Raw genomic sequence first — 20,928 nt, 5'->3', positions numbered from 1 at the left:
CCAAGCACTTAAGCCTCATTACCGCCACCTACAGTGTTGATGAATGAACATATAAAATACTTTTAATAAATGAATATACTGTTGTTATTTTCACATTTTAAATATTTAAGTGTAGAGTAATATATATATTAGACTTATATATATATATATATATATATATGGCACCTTTAAATACATATTCAATGACAGTGCGACTTTAATATAAATCTAAAATTCAAAGTTAGAATAAAGAAAACATTAATAATATACAAACGTTCACACTGTCAGGTCAAAACGTTTGCATTAAAAACAAAACAACATGTCAACAACAAATCTATCGATCACACCAAATATCTGATGACGGAGGCGTCTGAGCCAGCGTTCCGGGACACAGAAAAATATTCATTTCAGGTTTATTTTTGTATTTTATCCTGATTTGTTCAGCCAAAATGCATTCTGGGATATATGGCTTTCCCAAGTACGCTCAAGTCACCCCCCCGATGCATACTTGGTGAAATGGGTGGAGCGAGAACACTTCCGGGTATGAGAACCGTACTCGCTGCTCGCGTTCTTGAGAATTGGAACAGAAGTTGGACTGAGGCTGATGACGTTTTCACAAGTAAGGGAGTACGCACAAGTATGCTCAAGTACGCACATGTATGGATATTGAGAGACGGCCTTATAATTCTTGCACTCGTTTGCGGTAGCCATGTTATGTGTGCATCCGTGTGCATGTCCGGATGGGAAACAAGTAGGGGGGGTTTCTGCACGGAAGTTCCCGAGGGCAAAAGCGCGCCGTAATAATAGGAGAAAATAATAAATGTTTTTATTTTTTAAATCGTCCGGAACAAAAAACTCAAATCGCCCAGGCCTACATTGCATTATTTTACATTAAAGAATTCTGCATATATTTTTGCATTATAGTAAATTACAAGGTAAGTCTTTTGTTAAGTGTGTGTTATCTCTTTTGTCTTTTTGATTGAGTGAGCACTGTGGTACAGGAGCCTGCAGGGGGTGCAAACAGACTGTGTGAACCACACACAAATAACGGAACTACTACATAATTGTTGTAACAGTGGCTACAATTATATTGATATGGGCCCTGAGAAGTGTAGAAATACTTTTAGTTCACTGTGAAACTGCAGCAGGTCAAAGGACATCAAGCTGAGGAGACAGATTCACTGCGTCCTGGGGACAGATTTGCATTTGCTAAAGAATATGGTCACATATACACCTAAAATTTGAGGTGAACACTTGTGAATGGATGTTGATATCAGTTGTGAACAGGGTCACTCATCTCAGATCAGGGTTTTAAGCACTGACAAATGGAAATGTGACATGTTACAGAGGATCACTCTTCTGACTGAACATGTCTTACGGTTATAAATTAATCTTTCCTGACACAATATCTTGATACACAGATACAGTCATAAAGATATAATCCTTCTGAGAGACATCCAAGTAGAAGAGAGGGTCCTTGATGATATCCACATTAAAACCTTCCTGGACCAGTTGCATCTTTTTCTGCTTGAAGGTCTCAGTCACATCCAGAGAGGTCTGAAAACAAACACAGAGACACAACTGAATAATAGAAGTTGAATGCAAATTCTTTAATTACTGAATATGATGAAGAAAAAAAAGTCTGTGATGTACATGGTTGGACATCTTTTCATATTCACAGGGGCAGATGTACTAACATGTTTGCCCTCTTTTCAGGCTTAAAACGGTTGCAATGTGCATTTGAATGCACACATGTAAAACAGCAAGGCTCAGTGCTGCAAAAGCACAGGGAGACAAACTCTGCCTCTGCTCTTCATTCATATGCAGTCATGGAAGTCAAGTCAATTTTATTTCTAAAGCACATTTAGAGCTAACGAAGTTGCAAAACATAAAACAAACATATGATAAAAGTAAAGCTGTAAAAATAGTAAAATATTAAAATGGTAAAAATCTAGTTAGACCACGTGGCAGAGTAGTGGCTAGCACTGTTGTCTTGCAGCAAAAAGGCCCAGGTTTGTGATACGGTCCAACTGAAGGTTTTTCTGCAGAGTTTGCATGTTCTCCCTGTGTGTGTGTGAGTTTTCTCGGGGTATTTCACTTTACTCCGACAAACATGCAGAGGTTAATGGACCATGGTTGTGAGTGAACAGTTGTTTGTCTCTGTGTGTGGGTCCTGCGATGGACTGGTGTCATTTCCAGGGTGTGATTTCCTGGGCCTGCCTTTTGCCCGTTGTCAGTTGAGATTTGCTCCAGAGGGCCCACGACCCTCATACGGAGTATTATGCGGTGGAAAATGAATTAATGACCATTTTTGTTGAATACATCCATGTAAAATATTCTTATCTTGAAGTGAAGGCCAAGGAGAAGAGATGGGTCTTTAAAAGTGATTTAAAATGTTCAATAGTTGGGGCAGATTTCATTTGAATGGCTAAATCATTCCATAGTTTGAGGGCAGCTACAGGGTTTTCACCACAAGGATTTTCTGATTTCTTTTTTCTGGAGGCTGGCAGCTCCATGATCCAAGGGAAGAAAACTCGGGTAGAGTGTCTCTTTTCCTGTCTTAACTGGACCAGTTCAGTTAATAACAAGGCAATCAGAGATGGCACCCCATTCAAGCAACAAGCCTCTGGCGCACCCTCGTTGGTCATAATGGCAAGCGCGGAAACACAAACAGACAGACAGACACACACACACAGAGCCGCTAAAAACAATACTTCACTCCCACTCTGTGGGGTGAAGTAATAAGCTGTTCTGTGGGGTCACACAGCTGTGATAGTATGTCCACACCAGTGATTTTGTTGTAAAATCCAGTGCAACTGGAGAGTTGGCTGATTAGAGTAGACAAGTCAGGTCTCCCAGGGAAATACAAGGCGTGGTTATACCAGCATGGCATCCTACCTAGGATACTGTGGCCATTGCTGGTGTACGACTACAATATCTACTGTGGAAGAGTTGGGATCTGTGGCTACTGGCTTTTCTGGATTCTGTTTCACAAAGCAGGTTCAACAAGCTCTGAGTCTGAACTTGACCTCTGAGTTGATCTACTCTGAGATAGGAAACTCTGAGTTTTCGGTTCCACAACAGCTGAAGTTAAGCACGTGCACCACAAGGGCGACGTTCTTCACCCCAGTGGAGTTGGAAATATTAATGCGCTCATACGGTGAGTTTGAGCATGTTTTTAGAAGGAAGTGTAACACGGCTGCAGCAAAAGAGAGGGAGACGGTGTGGGAGAACATCGCTGCTTGGGTCAATGCGTAAATTTAAATGTCGTCCTTTGCACAATCACAATAATATTACAAGGCGAAACTGCTTGAGTGGTAGCCTATTAATTTATTTCATTTAGGTGTAATCCCGTGGGTGAGAAGCGCACTTGGCAGCAGTTTAATATGAAACATAAACACATTGTTCAAACAGGTAAGACCTCAGCATAATCTCATGGGATTACCTCATTTTGATCATGTTTTACATAAAGTAAATATGGAGTGGCCGTTTGAATGTACAGTGGTTTTATGCCCAACATAATGATGTTTTCACACTCATAAGTGTCTTCTTATTTATATCATGTTCAAGTGCTCTGCATCTCCGACTTTGTATAAAAAAAAAAACGCAGAAACTTGAGGTTTGTTTTTTGTGTTTTTTGAAAACCAATGTCCAATGTACCAAAACATTTTAGAGAGGTTGAGAGGTTCATAGAGCATGTTACCATTGTAACTGACCGAGAGCTTAAGTTACCTCTCTCTGTGAAACAGGCTAGAGTTACTCCTCTTTCTCTGGTTTGACTTACCTCCCTTTGTGAAACGGAAAACTCAGAGTTTCCCTCATTTCAGGGTTAACAGACTCAGAGTTTTCACTAAACCTGCTTTGTGAAACGGACCTCTGGACTGGGAATCATTCCAACAACCCACTAGAGCAAACTCAAGGCAAAGGAAAGAAAGGCAGGATCTTGCTCAACATGAGGTGAGGGCTGGGGTCAAGGAGCAGTGTGCAAGCCAGATGGTGCTATTGAAGCAACAGGGCGAATGGACTAGAAGGGAAGAAGCCATGGACAGGAAGATCTCATGGGCCGAGTTGTGGAGGGCTGAACCCTACCGCATTAAATCCTCATTCAGTCAATTACATTTCTTGATATCACTCAAAAGCAGAGAGCCAAACCCAGAACTTTGAAGTGGAATAACAGAGTATGAGGGTACAACATGTGGAAAAGATCTATTGTACATCAACCTAGGTCATGGCAGGATGAGCAGAGACTCTCAAGGTCCATCTCATCCTAAAGCCACAAGTGTTGCAGACAGAACACCTGCATATCTTACCTGCACTCTGAGAAACCGTGGCCAGGCATAAGCAGGAAGTGCTCGTACCAAATGGTTGAAGAGTTGTGGTCCATTTAATTTGTGATCACGTTGCAACACAATAGCAGCCATCCCTGCTCGACCCTCATGTCCTGCACAAACAGATTAAGCAAATTATTTCATATGGAAGAACAATAGAAAGCTTACTGCCATACTTCCTGCTTCCAGCTGGTTCTGAAAGTATTTCCTGCACTCCCTGCACCAGGATGAAGTGACTGAAGTGGCTTTTACAATAAAAATGTTTCTCATAACAATGTTTTCTAGTAACCTAATAATAAAAATGTAGTGATTTAAACACGGAATTGCCTTGGAAAAGCAAAAATAACAACATGAAACTACAGTTTCAAAGTTAGAAACAACAGTCAGTTGAGTGGAAGAAAAAGAAGCACAACCAACCGAGAGAACCGCAGCCTTGAGAGGCTTGTCAAGAAAAATTTATTCAAGAATTTGGGTGAACTTCACAAGGAATGGACTGAGGCTGGGGTCAAGGCAACAAGAGCCACCACACACAGACGTGTCAGGGAATTTGGCTACAGTTGTCGTATTCCTCTTGTTAAGCTACTTCTGAACCGCAGAACAGTGTCAGAGGTGTCTGTCATCTGCTGGTGTTGGTCCACTCATGCTCCCTTCTGCTGACAAGCTTTTTGAAGATGCTGATTTCATTTTTCCAGCAGGATTTGGCACCTGCCCACACTGCAAGAAGCACCAAAAGCTGTTTAAATGAACATGGTGTTGGTGTGCTTGACCGGCCAGCAAACTCACCAGACCTGAACCCCATAGGTATTGTCAAGACGAAAATGATAAACAAGAGACCAAAAAATGGAGATGAGCTGAAGGCCACTGTCAAAGAAACCTGGACTTCCATACCACCTCAGCAGTACCACAGACTGATCACCTCCATGCCACGCTGAACTGAGGCTGTAATTAAAGCAAAAGGAGCCCAAACCAAATTAAAAAACTGAATTTTTTAATTGGTTTTATGTCGTATTCTAATTTTTTGAGATACTGAATTTTGCTTTCTTGCTAAATGTGGGCCAAAAATCATCACAATTAAAAGAACCAAAGACTTACACTACTTCAGTCTGTGTGTAGTGAATTTATATAATACAGGGTTTCAGCCAATAACTTTGTCCTATGAACCAATGAATGAAGCTGAAACAAAGGAGGCAGAATAACAACTGAGGAGGTTGAGCCTTTTTCTCAACTTCCTTTGTTACGAGTTTGCCTGTGTTTGTGAACTATTTCCGTAAAGAGCATAATTTGAAAGCAAGTTAATTTCATACTCTTTACAGTGAAAACTGTTTTGATTGTAATTTAAATGTTAAAATAATAATAACATGTAGTGCAGGCCAGAGAAAAAGGGAAAGGCAAAAATATTTGCCCTGTGTGCTCTAGGCCCTAAAAACTCACCTGATACAAATAAAGGGAACCACATTGGTTAAACCCAGTTGAAAGAGTGCCCGTCTGTATCGAATGCTCCTTGAAGTACAGCGAACGCATCCGTAAAGAAGCAGGGATTCTCTGATTGGTCTACACTAGCCGGCCTTCTATGTGTTGATCAATCAGAGAGCAGCACAGAGACCCACCCAAACACAAGTTTCATGAACGCAAGAAGAAGAGCGCGAGCAGCAATATAACCCAGTGCAAGCACACAGTTTGAGCACGGGCAGAGCAAATTTGAGTGCGAGAGCAGAGTTTTGAGGGACAATATCAGTCTCCAATCAAGATAAAATGGTCTTGAATTAAGATAGGAAATAACCAGTGGTGTAGTGGGGATTTTATCACTGGGGGAACTCTCTCTCTCAAAAAAAATAAAATAAAACGGTATTCGTGAAGAAAAGGCTAATAATTGTATGAATGCTCGAAGTATAGATGTATGGCATGATAATTAGCAGACGCCGCTGCTTGCCTCACACACGTAAACGCGCACAAAAAAAAATCTCGCCAAAAAGACTGTGGGAACGCCATTCCCCCGCGTCCCCCGACCACTTCACCCCTGGAGATAACCCCCATAGACTAGCAGGATGATACTCACCTCGGATGTTTCATTCTGATTAAAAACTGCTTCTGTTAAACTAGGAATTACTTTTTGTGACTATTTAGAAATGACTGCATCACAACATGCCATGCCACAACAGGAACACAGTTTTACAAAACACATGCAAATGTTCATGTGTCTGCACTGACCTGGGACTGCGACACCATACACACTGGCCTCTTTGATAAAATCAAGAAGACCGAAAACCTCCGACACCTCTGTCGTGGATACATTCTCTCCTTTCCATCTGTGGGACACATTGTCAGGTGCAGGTAAACATGCAATGAATTCAGACACAGATACATCTCTTGCTGTAGGCAACAGAGTCTTCTATTAACTGGAGTAATTAAATAATATTTAAAGGTGCCATATGTAAGAATGTGGCCAAAAACAGTTACTACATTCAAATTCAAAACACCGAGGTCTTTTAGGTTTCGTTTTCTGACGTAACTGGCAACCCGTGGTTGCTCTGCAGCTGAGACTCTACTGACTGCAATGATTGGTAGATGGCGGTAGGTGGCGCCACATGCCAAAACATGATTTCAAAACATAAACATGATTTGCAGTCTGCAAAATATTTTTTTTAATGCAAATATTTTGTCTGTACTGTTGTTGTTGGTGAGTTCAGTTTGTTATATGAACATTATTCCTGAGTCCCTGTGAAATATTAGGAGGATTTCATGGCCAGTTGCTTTAGATTTATTACGTAATGCACCTTTAAAAGTCTACACATGTTAAAACATATATCGATTAGGAATAAATCCTAAGCGCTGGGGGATTTTCTGTAAAATAAATGGCCAGGATGTGCCAGGGTGACAATTCCCTCTAGGATCATCGTCCATCGTGATTGGCTGACCGACATCATGATGGAGAGCCACCATCGTGATGCCACGCCCCCACCCTGTCAGACACAAACTAATCCAGACCACGAACGCAGTGCTACACTGGCAAGTGAAGCTGCATGTAAGGAAAGGTGCCGTCAAGCTGAGATGACAAACACTTTATTCACTCTTTATATGCAGAAAAGAGAGTAGAGTAATGTTCTTGTAAATGTGGTTGTGTATCATGGGTCAGTCTCCAGATGCTTCAGTATTAATTCAATATTAATGGCATAAAATCAGGACCGTTCTCGTTATCCCGTGACACCCACCAGAGATGCCCCATTTTGCCATTATTATTTGCCCTCGCTGTAGCTATATGGCTCCCCAGCAAGAGAACGTTTGAGAGGATCACCTGATTTGGCCTTTCTCACAAACTTTCTCTGTATGCTGATGACCCTTGCTTTGCTTCACATTGCCGATCTGTCCAGTCATATGCTTAATTACTTCAACATGACTTGATCTAGCCCCACCTAATCCTGGCTTGGCCTATGAGACCTAGGATGAAGTGATCAGTAATCCTGGATTTTACGATAAACTTGACAAAGCAGAATTAGCACATTTTTAATTAGTCATAGTACCTGAAGGTGTCTCCGATGCGGTCATGGAAGTAAAGAAAGTCCCTGCGATCTTGGAGCAGTAGGTCTCCAGTGTTAAAATACACATCACCGGCTTTAAACACATCCCTGAGCAGCTTCTTCTCTGACTGGACCTTGTTCCCAGCGTAGCCCAGAAATTGGTTGATAGCTGTAAGTGGAGCTACCAGGATCCCTGCCTCTCCTGAGCACACGAAGAGAACAAAAAACATTTATAAAACATAAATTCATACCGCCATCTACGTAGTATAAAATGATTGTGCAATCCATTCACCTATATTTGCTCGTATGCATCTTCCAGTGTCTGCTCTGACTGGCTCGTTTGACTGAGGATCATACTTAAGCAACTCAAATGGCATAGAAAGCTGGAGAAGGGAAACAATGCTTGATTATTTTGCAGTTATTTACCACCTGCAGCTGGTCTCTGTGATTGGTTAGAAAATGCAGATTTGTTTAAGGTTGTAACTAAGTTAAGTTTAAGTTTGAAAAATTCCAACATAAGACATGATAAATTGTTTTCCGACCTTGTTGAAATAGCTTGCTCTTCCAATGGGTCCAATCTCATCTGTGTAGTTGAGGAAACCAATGCTGGCCTCAGTCAAACCATAACCCTCTCTGATCTTGATTCTACAAAAGCGCTGGGCAAACTTTTTCCAAACATCCAGCCTGAGGCCACTTCCTGCAGCCAGTCGAACCCTGTGAGTTCTCTCCTCTGGAACCTAAATAGAATAAAAACAGCTATTTATATTGTAAAGAATCGTCAAAGCTCCATTAGCTCATTAGCCAGCATCACCCATCACAACCACCAGCAATATTACTGTTGATGTGCAAAACTGACTGCACGGGTATCAAACCACATGTTTAACAATCAAATTAACAAATAACAATGCACATTTTCTTTAACAATTAACTTAGTGACATACAAGTTTATTTGTATAGCACCTTTCAACAGCAAGGTAATTCAAAGTGCTTTACATTAAACATTAAAAAGCAAATAAAAGAGATGTTTATAAAATAACATTGAGATATAAAATCTAAATAAAAAAACTAAGAAGAAGCAGGTAAAATATATATGAAAACATTAAGTAGAAGATTAAAAAATAAATAAATAAATAAATAAAAAATATAAAAATGATAAAATCAAGAGTATCAAAGGAATAGAGGTTACAGTGCAGACCTATGTGTATTGTTTTGGAGCAACCACTTGGTGTTGCTAGGGTATTGGGTTCCCCTATGTGTATGTTGTCATATGTTACCTCTGAACAAGAAGTGCAGTAAACATGGCTACTAACTTTGACCAGAGTGAGTTTCAATGCATCTCTTTGATATATCGAACATAACAGTGGCAACAAGGATAAAAAGGGACTACTTAATACAATAGTACATTCGGATTTTACACACAGACGATTTGGAAGACAACATAATTGGAAGCCCCTGGCGTGAGTAACATGGCATCATACATAGGAAGACTGGATGCATTCGATAGCTCCACAGAGGATTTTAATACTTATATTGAACGAGTTTAACAATTTTTCTGCTGCTAACGGAGTTGACGATGACCAATTTGTTCCTGTTCTGCTGGGTGGAAAAGCAGATTCCATAAACGGAATCAAACCAATGACGAGACTATTGTAGCATATGTGGCAGAGCTAAGAAGATTTTCAACATTGTCAGTTTGAACATGCCCTGAGCGAGGCACTACGAGATCGCTTAGTCTGTGGTCTTAGACATGAAGGAATCCAGAAAAGACTCTTAACCGATCTGGGCATGGTGGAGGCTGATCTCATGTTCAAAAGAGCATTAGAGATTGCAGTGTTGATGGAAGCAGCGGCCATGAGAACAACACAACGGCAGTCAGAACAGGACAAATGCTACAGGTGTGGTGGCTATCGCTTATAATCTCAGTGTACGTTCATAAATGAACAATGTAGCAAATGTGGAAAAACTGGACAAATCCAAAGAGTGTATTGTAGTGAAAAAGCCAAGACAATCGAAGGGGCAACAGACACGTGCATAATCTCACAGAAATATCAGATAGTGAGAGTGACGATGCATTGGCAATCCTGCAATTTGCACAGCATACAATACATGGAAGGGATGTACAGATGATCTGGATTAACCCAAAAATGAATGGAAAGGTGATTAAAGTGGAACTGGACACCGGCTCATCTTTTTCAGTAATCTCAAAGAAAGACTATGACACATTTTTCGACAAATTAAAGGTGAGCCCGACATCTACCCTCTTCAAAACTTTTACAGGAGAGAAAGGTGCCCCTCTTGGTGTGCTGCCAGTACGAATTGAACATAATGTACAAGAAGAGGTGTTAGACCTGTATGTTCTAGAGAGAGGAGGCGCAACGCTCTGGTGACGTGAATGGCTGAGGAAGCTAAAGCTTGATTGGAGTGCCATAAAGAGCCTGCATGTTTAGTCCAAAGCGTCAAATTCAACTGAGGCCAAGCTGAACCAGATCCTGGATGAAGCAGCGATGGTGTTCAAGGATGGAATTGGCAAACTTAAGTACATCAAGGGAGAAATGACACTCAAAGAAGGTGTTCGACCAAAATTCCACAAGGCTCGGCCTGTCACCTATGCTTTTTGGCCTGTTGTGGAGAAGGAACTAAACCTAGAAGCTGATGGAATACTTTCTGAAGTCGACTGGAGTCCCTGGGCTACCCCAGTGCTCCCAGTCATGAAAAGAAATGGCAGAGCTAGGCTTTGTGGCGACTTCTGGTTGAGCAATATCCACTGCCGAAAATTGAGGATATTTTTGCTAAATTGTCTGTCGGGCAAAGTTTTTCAAAGGTTGATTTAGCAGAAGCATACCTCCAGGTGAAAATGGAAGAAGACTCAAAGATTTTATTGACCATCAATACCATCAAGGGTCTGTACCAATACAATAGGCTCTTGTTCGACATGGCATCCGCACCAGTAATATGGCAACGAGCCATGGACCAGGTGTTACAAGGGGTACCAGGCACACAATGCTACCTCAATGACATCATAGTGACAGGAGACACGGATATCGCTCATCTCGAGAACCTGAGTGTTAATGCCTGGGGTAGCCAAAACAATAAAGGGAGGAGAGGTGAGCAGAATGCAGACAAAATGTTCGTTTTATTTCAAATTCAAAAAAGGTTGCCAGTTCAAAGAAATGTGCAAAATCATCATGGACTCAATCAGTGGTCAGTAGTGAGGTGTCTGAGTGTTGCAGTGGGTGATGTGTGCTCGTTAGTGTGTGAGCTCTTCCTAGTGAAAAACCAAAATGGAGTCTCCGACTGCACAAACTATTTTTTAACTGTCCGTCACTCCGTCAAGGGACAACGGAGACGGCAAGGGCTGCCATTGGTCCTCAGGACAGGCCGAGCGAAGCTGCTCTGTAACCCGAGCGTCCACAGAGGCGGAGCTGATCACTGCTGACAACGTCGCTGCCAAACTATAAATACGTTATATCTTAATACACACAGCACATGTTTAGACTCTAAATGGCCAATATCTTGCCTCAAATGATCTTAAAACTGCGTTCCGTGACACAGAAAAGTGAGAAATGGCCACAGTTTCAACAACAAAAGTCTTTCTCTCTCGGACGCCATTGCTCACTGTAGCCAAAAGCACAACAACCTTGCACAGCGACCCCTACTGATCGGGCAGGAAATTGCAGCGCGTATCCGTCACCACAACGGAAAAGTATAAAGGCTCGAGGGGTCTCCGTGGTTACGCAGTCGGATAACGCATTATGCAGTAGGAGAAGTATAATGTGGCCTTCAGAAGGAGGGAGCACAGTCAGAGGGAAAAGTAGGCCGTCACACTGAGACAGGTCCTGAAGAGACTTGAAGAATATGGACTCCGAGCGTGGAGGGACAAATGTGATTCTTCAAATCCAGCATCACATATTGTGGACACACCATTGATGCAAACGGACTACACAAATGTTAAGAGAAAATCCAGGCAGTGTTAAAGGCCCCACAACCTCAAGATGTTTCACAGCTGAGATCCTTTCTGGGGTTTGTGCACTATTATCACAGATTCGTGCCCAACAAATGTCGACAGTGCTCCATCCCCTGAATCAGCTCCTCCAAGTAGGACGGAAATGGGTGTGGACCAGAGACAGGGAACGGACGTTCCAAGAAACAAAGAAGCTTGTGGCATCACCCATGGTCCTAAAGCACTACAACCCTTCTCTACCCGTCAAGCTAGCATGTGATGCTTCACTGTATGGCTTTTGGGCAGTGATCTCTCATATGGCACGGCATTGAAAGGCCAATAGCTTTCGCATCTCGATCCCCAACTACATCAGAGAAAAACCATGCCCAGATCGACAAAGAGGCACTGAGCTTAGTGTGGGGGATGACAAGGTTTAATCAATACTTGTTTGGAAGAGAACACACCCACATTACTGACCATCAGCGCCTCATGTCAATTTTCAGCTCTCAAAAAGGGGTTTCAGCGCCCACTACTGCTCGTATGCAGCGCTGGGCATTGTCTCTTGGGAGATACCAGTACAAGATAGAGTTCCGGAGGAATGGGGACCACGCAAATGCGGACAGACTGTCACGCTTTCCTCTGAATGATGTCTTTTATACATGTTCACCCTCAACCAGATCGAAAGCCCACTCGTCACTGGGGGCGCCCTCAATGTCACGTCAACTTGCTGCAGGGAGTCATTCAGGTTGGAGCATCTCTCTGGATTGCCATCATCAGCATCAATTATACAGTTGCACAAAAGATTTAGTATGATGATGTAATTGATGATTTTGCATCAAAGAAGACTAGAAAAGTCAAGTTTTAAATCTTTTTTGATTTATTATTTATTTATTTATTATTAGCGTCCCCAATCTAGCCAGGACCCTGCAAGTGTGATATCAAGCCATATTTTTAGACCCATCTTAAACAAAACACCTGAACAGAACACAGATAAACTATTGTCAGTCTTTACTCAACAGTTATCAGCCACTATTTTCTAACACACATTTCACATTCTTCACAAACACTTTATAAATCTGGTCTGAGTGCTCAGGACATTAGTGTGGGCAGAAGGTTCACCTGACAAAGAGAACAGGGAAAAGGACAAAGCGAGCATGTTTTGATGTTCTTGATGTGCCTTTCTACCATCACATTTTCCAGCTCCCCCGGGGGATTCCAAGGCATTCCCAGGATAGACAAGATTATTCTCCTCAGAAGTTGTGGGTTAACCACAGGGTCATCTCCCAGTAGGCTTGCTCCAAAAAACTCCAAGGTTCCTGGCCAGATTCCCGAAACACCTCAGTTGGCAACTTACCCGGTGCTACGGCCTGACACCATAAGATTGGTGCATTACACGTATTTAAATAAAGTATACTGTTAGTAATACTCCCTACACTACAAAGAGTCCTTCACCAGGGCCACAGTCTCCTGTTGTTGGCCCCCTTGTGGACTGCGAGGATGTGGTTCCGATGAGGTCCCTTTGGCCCCTTATGAAGGAACTCCCGTCCCAGTTCGGATCAGGCACCCAAACCCCCATCGGCTCAAGCTGTACATCTGCCCCCGAGAGAGCCTAAGCCACAGCTGAATAGTTACACATAGGTGGTCAGGAACACCATTTTAAATGCTGGGGTATCTAAATGTGTTCCCGGAGGATGGCGAGCGTTTGGGGTTGTAATGGCCAGTCAGGGCCCCTAGGACATATATCAGTGCCACAGCTTCCAGCCTGGAAATCGGAGCAGCTGTTTTTGGTTAGGGTTATCTGGTCAATCTGAATCCTTGTAAGGATTGCAAGAAGACTCCCAAGGAACTGATCCGCAGTTGACACCAGAAGATAAGACTGTCACCTGTGACTCCATCTGGGGTCATGTTGGTATAAGATACTTGACCTAAACATGCGCGAGAGGGAAGATCCAGTACCTAAAGGACCGCCCCATCTAGGAGTCATAAAATTATAGTTACGTTATGTGTTAAGTCACAGCTGAAATTATAAATCATCATGCATTTTGGAAGAATTTAAAGTGATAGTTTGGAATTTTGGACATAAGACCTATTTTCCAACTCAGCCGGTGTGATGGAGACGTTTTCAAGAAATTTCATTCAGTTCTTCTAGTTGCCGAGTTCGCTGGTGCTATGGCTAGCGCAAGTCAATGGTACCTGCTAGCATGGCATTAGAAACACTCATACCGACTCCACAGTGCACCCGAGGCAAATCAATTGTATCGGCAGACTATCGATGTACATATCTGTGATGATAGAATGTTTGAAATAAAACCAACCTTGCGGCGTGCTGAGAAAGTAGTGCCTCAAAAATTCATGCGATGCGAGGTTAGTTTTCTTTCAAATATTATTCTATCAACACAGATATGTACATCGATAGTCTGTCGTTACAATTGATTTGCCTCGGGTGCACTGTGGAGTCGGTATGAGTGTTTCTAATGCCATGCTAGCAGGTACCATTGACTTGCGCTAGCCATAGCACCAGCGAACTCGGCAACTAGAAGAACGGAATGAAATTTCCTGAAAACGTCTCCAGACGTCACCATCACACCGGCTGAGTTGGAAAATAGGTCTTATGTCCAAAATTCCAAACTATCCCTTTAACAGAGTTTATCATAAGGTTACAACGTAATAAAATGTGAGAAAAAGAAGAAAGTTTTGTATTTATTATTGCAACTAATGAAAATCTCATTTTGACTTCAAACATGTTTTAAATGTAATAAAATGACATGAGACAGAATCAGGCAGTTTTACACAAGAGTATGATCACATTATCATTATCACAGACTGCCGCCAATAATGTCCTCAGGAATCCCACTGTACATTTAACTTGAAATCCAATCATATCATTTAGGATGAAGAAATGATAACTGTGATTTATATTGTCAGTCTTACCATAGGATGATTGACAAGGTATCGACACAGCTCTCCTATGTACTGCACCACTGTCACATTGTGTTGCACACAGTCCTTCCAAAACTGACTGGCAGAAAACTTTTTTTTCAGCACACAAGTCGCACCTGTGACACAAAGGAGAAAAAAAAAGCAGATGGAAAGGCAAAAAAGTATTGTAAATTTATATGGACTGAAGCTTTAACCAAAAACCAAACCCGTTATGCTCTATTTCAGCTGTTCCTACCAAGCTGTATGCATCCACCAATCCCCAACAGTGATGCAGACATGTGGTAAAGAGGAAGAGTGATGTAGATGATGTCATCAGACGAGGCCCCACACATTTCGAAGAAGGCCATGCTCATAATGGCTTTGAAGTGACCGACGCGTGCTGCCTTGCACAGACCTGAAAGAGAAAAATAGAAAGAGTAGCGTGTGGTCACAGCTGTGTTTTGTTCAGAAACTTGGTGGAATCAAGGAGAATATTATTACATATAATCAGCATATTTTCCAACATGGATACTTAATTAACTATTAAAAGAATACTTCACTGATTTGCATTAAGCTTTGTATTACTAGAATAGCGGTAGTACAGTATATTTGAATAAACTTGCTTCCCTCCCTCAGTTTCCCCTGAGTCCAGAAATATCTTCCTTCTTTGTTTTCTGAAATGTCCTCCAATGATGCAAAATGGCATGCTAGTTCCACACATTTTAGACCCACCCATAAGGGGACGGGAGTCACGGGGGTGTCGTACCTATGTTCCCCGGGTCCTATGTTCCCCGTTTGTTCCAAAAAATGTCCTATGTTCCCCACTTTGTATGTGACAGGGGAACATAGGACCCTTTTGGCGAACATCAAACCCTTTTCTAGAAAAAGGGTTCGATGTTCCCCGGTCACACACAAAGCGGGGAACATAGTACCGGGGGAACATGGGTATGACCTCATTCCCAGAATGTAAAACATGGTGTCCGCCATCTTTGCTAACAGTTACACTTACAGGGTGTTGCTCTGCAGAGTAAACTGAGAACGACAACGGTAGAATGTAGTTTTCAAACTGATGTGGGCAGTGGAGGGGTGAGGATGAGTTTAAAAATGTAAGTAAAAAACAAAAAAAATGAGTGTGTCACTCAAGAGACCCTCAAGTTTTTGATATCGTTATCGGGCACAAAAAAGTGGTATCGTCCCATTCCCCATCAATCATACAGCCGAAGCGACAGCACAAAGCCATGAAAAAGTTATACGATTATGGTTATACGAGTTAGCATTTGTTCTCAGATAGATTAGATTCAACTTTATTGTAAAGCAATGACCCGTATGATACAGATGGTATTTACAGCATGAAGTGGATATTGTTTAAAGTTCAAGGAATGTGAGCTATAGGTGAGATACATGACAAATCCCTTATGTTACATCCAGAATATGCACTTTTACCTGCACGGAGATGGTATAGATCTATCAAGCTCTCTTTTCTCCCATCTTCCATCACATTTCTTTAGAAATAATCTGCTCTATGGCTGTGGAAATGGAAATTCTTTTACAGTTCTTTTTATCTCGTCTATTTATTGGTTATGATCCTTGGCTTTATGTTTTAAAAATTCTGAACTTTTTTAAATCAATTTTAATACACTCATTGCACTCAACGTTGCCCGAAGTGTCACAGCTGTCCCTCTTGAACAATAAAATGTACCTTAAATCTTGAAACAAATACCTGCAGTGCCACAAATAAACATGAAGTCGGACTCTGTAGTAGCTGTAAATGAAAAAAAAATAATAACACAAAGCAATATACTACTGTACCTGTGGTGCCTGATGTGAAAATGAAGAGGAAGTTGGACATGATGTCAACTTTAGGAAGTTGGCTTAAGCTTTCTTTAGACATGTTTTCCAGCTTATCTAATACACTGTTAAAATCCTCTGAGGGAGCTGAGTGGTCCACCACCCACACATTCACGTCGTCTCTCTTCAAATCAGACAGCATCTCTTCTACCAAAGACATCAAATCTGCATAAATAGATAGATAGCAATAGGTTAAGTCATTAATGCCTCATCACATGCAACCAGTCACTAAACAAACAAACATAATAGCTAGTTAGTTCCACTATGTGGGCATTTTACAACTATATATCATTCCTATCACACATTTAACGTCAGAACCAACAGAATATTTTTCAAGTATAGCACCATATGCCTAGGTCCCATTTTGGTTCATATAAAGTATGGTGCAAAAGTCCCATTTACATTTGTTGTATTAGCAATGCTTTAATGACCAGACTGCATGAATATTTTTCAATCACTTTATTGGAACACATCCAGAAAAGATAATGGCAACCATAAACACGTATGCTATTTTAAAATAACACATTTTTCAATAAGTATTTAGTGTGACCACACCTGAAAAGGGTGGGTTAAAGCCAGCAACCCTGGCTCTCTTAAACCTGACGACAAATAAGTGTTGTGAAAAAGATTTATTGTACCAGGTTTATTCAAGACAAACATTATATACTAGGGCTGTCACTTTTGATTTGAAATTTAATTATTTAGAAGGTGGGATGTACAGTTCACTTTTGAACTGTAATTTCAAAATGCTCAAAATGCAGGCTGTCACCTCGTAAGTGCCTATTTAAGTAGAACCCCTCAGAATCCAGCAAGGGTGCAAATAAAATCAAACATCTCACACAATAGTGTGGAGATGCAAGCCCACAGTACATGAGGGAGACTCCTCTATGTGCAGATAGGCCCTGTGCTTTGGTGGAGAAACATCGTGTGCACCAAATACCCACTAATAACCCAATACTCTCTGTAAGCTGGCTCATAAATATATGTAGGCTCTGAGCATATTTTTCAATATATACTTCATACCACATACTATATACTATATACTATACACTTCATCCCAGTCAGGTTGACAGGAGAATAATACCAGCAAATAAGTTGGGCCATTTGACAATGAATTTGATTTTAGCTATTTGAAATTAATTCAAACTCGAATCAGTTTAAATTAATTTCCAAAAAACTAACTAACTTAAACTAACCCTAACTCTAACCCAAACTCATTGAGAGCTTGCTAATATGTATGGTGAACTTTCAGTCACATCATTCCTGTCCAAATGCCAATGGTTACAGAATTTGACAGACATGAAAACGGCAAAGCTGTGAATGCACAGTGCTGTACATCCAGTGTGATAATTGAAGGGAGAAGTCATGGCATTGCACTTTGCTCTGTGCTATGTCAACAATCAGTTGGACTGATAACATCTGACCCACGTTGAGGAGGTACTCTAACCCTGGAAATGATACCAAAACCAGTAGAGTCGAGCCGTGCTGGAACTGTATAGCAGAACAGTGTCATATATTTTCATTGGATTCTGGGCGATTCTTTGCCTTTTCAGATATTCTACAACCGGTTTACAGCTATCTTGCTTTACTCGCGCAGGGTTGCTGTTGCTCCCATCTCTTTTTACATCATTACTTCCTGTGTGCAGCGTTGGATTTATGCTGGGTGACAGCAATGTTTGAATGTGATTTGTTTTAAAGGTGCATTATGTATGGGCTGAAATATGTGACACCAGAAACTGAATTTGAATCGTTTATATTTGAATTTGAATTGCTAAACTTGAATAATTGCATTAAAAAAACTGAATTCGAATCACATAATTTGAATGTGTATTGTTTAATTTGAATTATTGCATTGAAAAGCTGAATATGAATAGTATAATTTGAAATTGAATTTTTCAAATTCAACACTCTTTCACATTCAGTTCTCACAATTCAAATTCAGTTCTCAAACTTCAGATTCAAATTACTGTGACAGACATCCAGGTAGTTCAAGGATGAAGGAAGAACAATCGAGCGCAGATACAGGATAATCGCTTTGGTTTTCGCCAGAACACAGCAGCAGAGAAAACAAACCTGAAATAAATATTTTTCTGTGTCCCAGAACGCGGTTTTAAGATTATTTGAGGCGAGAAAGTAGTCATTTGGAATTCAAAAATGTGGTTTGTGTATTAAGATGTGATGTATTTATAGTTTGGCAGCGACTTTGTAGGAGGTGATCAGCTCCACCTCAGCGGACGCTCGGTGCGTGCAGTGCCCAGCACAGAGTAGCCTTATCTCGGCCTGCCCTGTAGAAACGATCCGCAAATTAAACAATAAAAATTCAAATTATGTGATTCAAATTCAGTTTTTTAATGAAACTATTCAAGTTTAGCAATTGAAATTAAAATGTAAACGATTCAAATTCAGTTTCTGGTGGCACATATTTCAGCCCATAATTATTTAATAAATCTAAAGCAACTGGCCATAAAATCCTCCTATACGTCACAGGGACTCAGCAATAATGTTCATATAACAAACTGAACTCATCAACAACAACAGTACAGACGAAATATTTGCATTAAAAAAAATCTTTTGCAGACTGCAAATCATGTTTATATTTTGAAATCATGTTTTGGCATGTGGCGCCACCTAATTCCGTATACCAAACATTGCAGTCAGTAGAGTCTCAGCTGCCGAGGAACCACGGGTTGCCAGTTACGTCAGAAAACTAAACCTAAAAGACCTCGGTATTTTGAATTTGTAGTAACCGTTTTTGGCCACATTCTTACATATGGCACCTTTAAATTAAAAAGTTGCACAGTATGGTTTTCAAGCAGAGCTCTCAAGTCTCTCACACACAGGCATTTCAATAAGTTCACACGCTCACGCCACACATGACATTCCTCACACTGAGAATAAAAGTCACCGCACATAACTTAGTAAGCTATGAATGGATGAAATGAAGTCAGGTAATCACTTAATTTATTTATTATTATTATAGCCGTTTATTAAAGTTTAAGTTTGAAATGTAAAGAGTATGAACTTGATGTTTGCTTTTTTTTTTAGTTTTTGCCGTTTGTGCTATCTATTTAGATTTAAAGATGTCAGGAAATAAGCAGAAAACTATTCTTTCATACACATACAAACACAGACAATGACCAAAGAGGTCAATTTGGGGCCAAAATGTCTCATTGATCCATTTGTCGTTTTTGATCTGAAAGGCAAAAAGATTTTTGTCCTTTATTAGATTAAGATAACCCTTATCTCACTTAAGGCTAACTTCCAAACTTCCTGCCCTGGTTAATGTAGAGGCGGCAACAGCACTGAGTGTCCATTAAAGTGGCTGTCCATTAAGGCCAATGCCACAAATTACTACACAAATTAAATTGCATTTATTTTTTTAGGATCCATTTTTCCTATGGCTCCCAAGGTTTTTGGAAACACAGCTAAACAGCACATTGTGTATTTGTAATTTTCGAAAACAAGTGATGTTAAAAATCAGGAAGATTTATTAGCTACATGTAATTGAAAAGGACCCCAAAAAGTTTAGTCTGGCACTGGAGAAACAGTTTGCAGCACGGTGGTTTTGCAGCCACTCCCGTCTGTGTGGACAGGCTGGATCCTCACACTGGCTCTGACTCTAAACCTTCAGGAGGCTCGATGGACTTTGTAAGAAATCATGCTCTACCTGTCCCCGTCACCAGAGTTTTTGCTCCGCAGCTCTGAATGCAGTGAAGTAGAGATTTGGCTTTAATGTTGACGTTGATGAAGGCGACTTCACATCCCAGTTTACACAGCCCGAGCCACACACCAATAAAGTCCGGTTCATTGCACATCAACAGAGCAACAATGTCTCCTTTCTTTAGAGAACCGTGCACACTGAACACTCTGGCGAACTGGTTACTCCTGTAGTCCACGTCCTGGTATGTTAGGGTCTGGTTCTCGAAGATAATGAAGGGTTTGTTCGGGTTCTTCCTCGCCTGGTACAGGAAACAGTCGAGGTACGTGAGGATTCCCTGCTGCATACGAGCCTGCAGCGTCTTCCTGTAGTTCCGAAGTTTCACGTACTGAATAAGATCGACCCAGACGAACGGATAAGTCATCTTCTGATAGAGAAGAAGAGCAAGAAGCCCAGCGAGAAGACTGAAGAACACCACAGTGATCATGTTCGCGACGAAGGAACTCACAGCACCTCTGCTGCTCCGCTGCGCGCGCACACGGGTTCGCGCAGCTATTGTTTTTAGGACAGCGATCAGACTGACATTCATTTAGACACTGAACAAAGAGTTGCCCATGACCTGCACCACTAAGGTTTTAGAATATAGAATAGAATAATCAGTCACCTTCTTATATTTGTGACTTAATCACTTTATACCAGGGGTCTCAAACTGGCGGCCCGGGGGCCACATGCAGCCCCCCA

General features: G+C 41.2%; 1 protein-coding gene across 1 annotated transcript; it reads right to left on the bottom strand.

Annotated features, from left to right (window-relative positions):
- Nucleotides 1-1,359: 1,359 nt before the first annotated feature.
- On the bottom strand, nt 1,360-20,674 carry LOC310938501 (long-chain fatty acid transport protein 2; the record flags this gene model as incomplete). The annotated part of the gene is made up of 10 exons (XM_083903016.1): nt 1,360-1,536; nt 4,290-4,420; nt 6,516-6,613; nt 7,826-8,024; nt 8,115-8,205; nt 8,365-8,559; nt 14,694-14,818; nt 14,938-15,096; nt 16,491-16,694; nt 20,197-20,674. 10 exons carry the CDS (start codon nt 20,672-20,674, stop codon nt 1,360-1,362), a joined length of 1,857 nt encoding a protein of 618 aa, XP_083759142.1.
- Nucleotides 20,675-20,928: the final 254 nt, after the last annotated feature.

The sequence above is a fragment of the Microchirus variegatus genome (genome assembly GCF_963457635.1).
Source record: "Microchirus variegatus genome assembly, chromosome: 16".
In the NCBI taxonomy this organism is placed as follows: Eukaryota; Metazoa; Chordata; class Actinopteri; order Pleuronectiformes; family Soleidae; genus Microchirus; species Microchirus variegatus.
This window is presented reverse-complemented; position numbering and strand designations above follow the sequence as displayed.